Source organism: Aristolochia californica, unplaced genomic scaffold, assembly GCF_029961685.1.
Source record: "Aristolochia californica isolate CCGP_79_NKW_82.1479 unplaced genomic scaffold, dmAriCali1.0.hap1 SCAF_6, whole genome shotgun sequence".
NCBI classification, from domain to species: Eukaryota; Viridiplantae; Streptophyta; class Magnoliopsida; order Piperales; family Aristolochiaceae; genus Aristolochia; species Aristolochia californica.
The window spans coordinates 41756620-41762814 of NW_027182257.1; the positions used below are offsets into that span (position 1 = coordinate 41756620).

The 6195-nt window shown below is 41.7% G+C and overlaps 2 protein-coding genes across 2 annotated transcripts; one reads left to right on the forward strand and one right to left on the reverse strand.

Annotated features, from left to right (window-relative positions):
• The first annotated feature begins 1173 nt into the window (after positions 1-1173).
• On the forward strand, positions 1174-2766 carry LOC137933942 (uncharacterized). The gene is made up of 4 exons (XM_068778081.1): positions 1174-1519; positions 1597-1866; positions 2292-2451; positions 2529-2766. Exons 1-4 carry the CDS (start codon positions 1274-1276, stop codon positions 2705-2707), a joined length of 855 nt encoding a protein of 284 aa, XP_068634182.1. The 5' UTR covers positions 1174-1273; the 3' UTR covers positions 2708-2766.
• Positions 2767-2778: 12 nt separating this feature from the next.
• Positions 2779-4454, reverse strand: LOC137933943 (protein S40-7-like). Its single transcript, XM_068778082.1, has 2 exons — positions 3437-4454; positions 2779-2856 (listed from the first exon to the last, which is right to left on the reverse strand). The coding sequence occupies exons 1-2, from the start codon at positions 4065-4067 to the stop codon at positions 2828-2830; spliced, it is 660 nt and encodes a 219-aa protein (XP_068634183.1). The 5' UTR covers positions 4068-4454; the 3' UTR covers positions 2779-2827.
• Between the last annotated feature and the right edge of the window lie 1741 nt (positions 4455-6195).

Below are 6195 nucleotides of genomic sequence, written 5' to 3' on the forward strand. Positions count from 1 at the left end.
CTTGCGTCTAGCCCATCTCGGGCGCCTAGAGTTAATGACAAAGATCGAATTACAATACGATAACATTGAGGTATGAATGAATTTTCAAAAACCCATCTTGAACCGAATCCATGCTCACTTCCTTAGTCATCATGCCTTCTATTTATACAACGTTGTAGTCAAATTTTCACTAGTGAGTGGAGATGAGAAACAAAGTGGATAGAAAGAAATAGAGCCAAGTCTTAAAAGACATCAACCATAAAAATAGTAAAATGTTTATGCTTAAATTATTTTTTACCATTGGTGTAGTTTGTGTGGTATTAACCTCTTTAATAGCATAGTTATATATATATATATATATATATATATATCAAGACTCAAGTCACAATTCTATGGTTTTAACGAGCAAGAACAAAAAATATATATATTTTAGTATACTCTTTCTATTTTGTATCTATGACCATGTGAACTTAAACTACAATTGTAATTCAATATCGTATCCATAATTGATGAAGACCCTTATTAAAGGCCCAGATTGTTGACATTGATCAATGATCAAGATTGAGTGAATTCGATTATCGATTGACCGATAGTCAAAACTAAAACTCTCCATGGTTAAAGCATGAAGGTCTTGTCAAATAGTATGTCAATTGTCATATTCTAAATCGATTATTAAGATCAAAACCCAATAAACGGTCACAATAAAGTCGATTGCATAGGCCATGATAGAGATCAAATTAAAGGTGAGGGCCACCTAATCATCATGTAAGTGCAACATAACAAACCAATTGGCATATTGGGTGATACATTAAATAAGGTGACACATCGGTGATACATAGAGTTGTAAGCAAGCTTCCCTAAAAAGAAAAGATGATATTATTTCAAATAGGTAAGATGAAGTGTTACACTCATATTGGAAGAACTCTTAGAAGGCAGATTGATCTAATGAAGAGTTAGATGTTAGCAAAGTGCCCTTAACAAAATTTAATAGTAATTGAGTTGTTTGACTCAAAAATAGGGTACCCCCCCACCCCTAGACTGAGGACTCTGTGAGCCATGGCTGACATTAACGGGGCGAAGTGTCCTTCTTGTCGGTGGCTGCGTACGGGACTTCTAGACATTCAAGCTCTTTAAATTTGTCCGCGTCAGAAGTGAGCCCCACTTCTCAGCAAACGGAGGAACCAACCCCTTAGCAGAGAAATCTCCGACTCTTATCTTTCTCCCGCTCGCTATCCTCTAACCCGTCGCTTTGCTCTCTCTGGCAATTATCCCTCTTTCAAACAAGTTAGGGAGCATGGCGACCACACTCGGCGTCTTCCTCACTCCTCCCTACTTATCGCACAAAAATGTCACGTTATCTCCCTCCATCGTCTCCGCCGCTCCCAGAAAACCTTCTCCCAGAAAAAGTCATTTTCCCAAACACCCAGATGATTACTCCTACAAGCTACTCCTGCAGCTCCACCGAACCGTATCGAACCTGAGTATTTCTCCTCTGCCAGCTGCTGCAGCACTCTCATTGCCTTTTCTTTTACACCCACAGGCATGTCGTCTCTGTTTGTGTGCGTATTAGTGACCCTGTTTTGGGTTTGATTCGGATGAAATTTGTTTTCGTGGCAGGATGCACTTGCAGCGGGTGGGGAGTTTGGGTTGCTGGAGGGGCGAACATTCGCCCTGGTTCATCCGATTGTTATGTCTGGTCTCTTCTTTTACACGTTGTGGGCTGGTTATTTGGGTTGGCAATGGCGAAGGGTGCGCACCGTACAGGACGAGATTAACGAACTGAAGAAGCAGGTGAAGCCTGCTGCCGCAGGCGGGGAAGGGGTAACAGAGGCCTCCGCCGACGCACCAGTTTCACCCGTGTCCTCCAAAATTCAGGAGCTTACGGAGGTAATCTTAAAATCATTCGATTCCGTTATCATCCAAATTTCAACTTTGTTCTGGGCATCGAGTGTTAAATCAGGTAATCGGTCCAAAGAAACCAAATCCGCTTAATCTTGATTTCGTTAGTCGAGATTGTGAAACAAAATTGTCTCCACAACCCGGCGCCACCAACACGGGCTGGAATAGATCAACAACTTAAGTGTAAGAGAGATGAAACGAGTAGAAAAGAGAAACACTTAGGATTGAGGCTTTTTCAGGATCGTATCAACTTTGTTTTTCATTGGGCAAAATGAAAGAAAACCTTTCATCTTTACTTTTTTATTTCTTGGATTCCAATTCGATCAACTACTGCGCGTGTATTGATATGCTTCTTTAGATAAAGATGAAGGAAAACACGAGCTCTGAAAGATTATGTGTAATGGTGCATGCAGGAGAGGAAAAAACTGCTCAAAGGATCATACAGAGATCGGCACTTCAACGCCGGCTCCATACTGTTGGGATTTGGAGTGCTTGAGGCAGTTGGAGGATGTCTCAATACATGGTTTCGCACCGGACAGCTCTTCCCAGGCCCCCATCTTTTCGGCGGAGCAGGTACTTCTTAACCAGGCTTCTCTTCTTGCTTAAGCCCTTCCTTCTCTTTTGTTCTGAACCGTCGTACGTGGATGCAGCTATTACTGTGCTGTGGGCAGCAGCCGCAGCTTTAGTCCCTTCCATGCAAAAGGGAAGCGAGACGGCCAGGAATCTTCACATCGCTCTGAATGCCTTGAATGTCACCCTCTTCGTTTCGCAGATCCCAACTGGAATCGACATTGTTTTCAAAGTGTTCGAGTTTACACAATGGCCTTGATTTTTTCCTGTTTTCCTCTTTTTTTGTTTTATTTCCAAGCTCTGGTTGCACCATCTTTACCTTCGCTTTCTGTTCTTGTTTGTTTCAGACATATAAATTCTTTCTTGCAACAAAATCTGTTTATATACGAATCAACCCAGAAGAAATTCCTGCAAATTTACAAGAGACAAGCCTTACGCTTGTACCCAGTCAAAGGACGGAAAACTAATGGGAGATTAGGAAACACAGCCTCCAAATCTAGACGAAATTTAAGCTTCCAATCTTCCCTCTTTGATTGTAAAGAAGGAATAAAAAGAAAATCCTATGAGAGTTCAACTGGTGACAGTAAGATCATCAACCAGGAATGGAAAGAAATAAATATTAAAACAGTTTCATACTCTCCGGAATCACTAGAGGAGAGTCGATGACTATTAAACAAACATCCAAGCAAAAATACTCTGTAAAACAAAAAAAAAAAAAAAAAAAAGAAGAGTTCGTGACGACGCGAGATGAAAAAATCATTCTTTTCATCGTTGTAGTTTGTGATGGTTGTAAGACGGGATTGAATACATAAACCTACAAATCAAATAAAATAGATTAAAAAATATATTTATAATTATTCCCATTATATAACATGGTTTGTCTGAACCTACAAAATTTCCAGAAAAAAAGCGGGATTACATTTTCATCAGAACAATAGCCAAAACAATGGGAAAAGCGAAGAGATCAAGTAATTTCAATCGAGGAAACCTGTCTTTTGCCAAACAGCATTCCTCACACGACGCAGGTCCCTTCCCTTGAGCGTCCTCCCGACACCTTCGAACACAGAAAACGTCGTCATATGCGACCTGGCCACTATCTCATGCGGCGGCAGCATCTCCTCCTCCATCTCCTCATCCTCCTCCTCCACGAACCTCTGCTTAGTGGACAGGTGCTTGGGCCACACGGGGACATTCACCGGCGCCGACTGTAAGAAATTCCCAGACCCGGCCAGCGAGCCGCATAAATCGTCAGACGCGGAACCAGAGCGCGGGATCGCCACGGGCGGGATGGCCCGCGCAGCGGTGGCGGCAGAAAGCGTGGGGTCTAGCGCGGGCTTCCTCTGCACGAGGGCGCGGCGGTCGTCAGACAAGGCGGCGGCGAGACCGAACTTATCGGGACGGAAGGGGTAGCGAAAGCCAGGAGAGGAGGAGGTGGAAGTGGAGGAACAGGATTGCGGAGGCGAAGAGGACAAATCGGATAGGGAGGAGGCTCCGCACCAGACAAAATCGCTCTCGTCGAACTCGATAGGATCGGGATCGGGTTCCGGGGGCTCTTGGTTGAGGAATCCTAGAAACCTCACCGCCGGCGACGCAGGAGATGCAGAATTGGCGGCTTCCATGAGCGAAGCAGAGGGATCGACTAGGAGTAGCACTCAAAGAAGAAGAAGAGGAAACTCAGAGAGGGTTAGGGTTTTTTGTGGTCGGAAATTCCTTTCCGGCGGGGGAGATCGGATCCGAGGAAACGCGTCGTCGACATGAGCGAAGGGTTTTGGTGGGTGGAGGAGAATAGGAATCGGCGGGAGGCGGTGATGGCTACACGTGATTCAGTTGGTTTTTGTGCCTTTTGTGTTGTTTTTTGTGTGTTCTTTTCTGGCTCTATTCAGGCTGGTGACTCGCGCACACGCAGAGCGATCAATAACTACTGAGAAAAGTGAGTGAACGAGAGAGTGGAGTTCAGCGTAGGACTAATATATAGCAAAATCCCCCTCGACTAAGATACCCAGGCCCATAAGCCCACAGGCCCAAAACTCTTCATTAAAAAAGAAGATTAGATAATGAACAAGATCAATTGATAATAAACAGACACTTAGTGACGGTTAGAACCAAGGTGTTCATGGCACTAAATAGATATGACCTATGCAAAAATGGACTCAATCATATTATGATAATCCAATGAGATATGCCAATTCTGTCGGTATAATTGAATCCGGTGATTAATTAAAGTGAACATAAAATAAGCTGTAACATGATTGATGGGCAGTAAAACTCTCCAGTTGAGACAAAAGTGGTGCAGTTGGAAATGTCAATTCAATTAAGCTTTCAACTTACCTAATCACCAATGAAAATGGGTTGAAATAATTGGGGAGAGAATAGACCTTGAGAACATGCCAATACCCTCACTTTCATGCATTGAAGAGAGAGAGAGAGAGAAGGATAGCCAAAGGGCTCACAGAGAACCTAATTATTCTGGCTATAGAGATACATACAAACTGATGCTTCTATGAGGTAATAATGCAGCCTGTAGGGTTATCTTCCTTGAGTATGAACTAGACATCATCCAAAAAGAGGAAACAGAAAGGTAAAGCATAAAGTTCAAAAGATGGAAAGAGATTCTTGGATCTCTCTCTCTCTCTATCTCTATCTCTACTTTAATTTACAATAAAAGCTAAATCGATTTCCCTAAAACTGGTTACTTACAAGAAAACTTTCTTTCTTTGTTTTATCTTCAAAAAAATAATGGGATAGATGCTGAGTTCAGCATACCATGAATCTGTAAATCTTTTGCAGTCATGAACATATGTTTCAGCAACTTGACTTGGGAATTCTTTGGACTTTTGCTTTTCTTTCTCCTTTTTTGTCTTATTCATGTTTCTTCATAAAGAGACCTTGACGGGAAAGAAGGTGAAAAGGGGTCTACACAGTCTCATTTCATCTGTGGTATCCACACCATTGCTGTAACTCAAGTTGTTTGCTGTTGTTTTCTTGAATTCTCCTCACTCTGATTTCTTAATCAACTTATGTAAAGTTTGTTTTCCGTTTGCCCTTTTAATATATTTACAGTCTCTATTAAATCTCACTTAGTTATGTTCAAAGAAGAAAGAGATTCCTTTTGTTCAGTTCATCATTATTTTGAGAACATTTCCAAATAAAAGAGTGGCATCTTAGATTACAATCCCACATGATTCTGTTGTTCAGGCTCTTTTACAGTAGCTTGAGCTCTTGTATGGAGAACCATTATTTTTTCTTTTTCAAAGTGGCTCTTGTTCACTGGACAAGAATTCACTGGCTTTTCATTAGTTTTTCTTTCAAACCAAGCTTACCATTCATTTTAAAGAATCGTTTATGATTGTCATTGTTATTCTATTTCCATTCACGAAAGTTGGAGTCTCCACTTAGTCCACTGAACCCTCATCAGTTCTTATATACAAAAAAAAAAAACCGATAAAGGAACACCATGACCAGCAAATCTAACCACTTTTAGTTTTCAATCCAAGGTTTGCTTAATCATCGATGGCCTTAACAAATCCCTGGCACCTGATATATATATGTATCACCTAACACACCCCAGATGCCATGAATGGTCTCTGTTTCTGAGCTGTGGATAATCACAGATTGATCTTCCTCTCCTCACCAAACAGAAAACATCCACCTAAAAGAGAAAACCCATCGACAGCTTTTTCTTTTTTGTAAACAAGAAAGAAGAAAACCAATAATCTAAAGAGAGAGTGACCAACCTTATCCTATCAC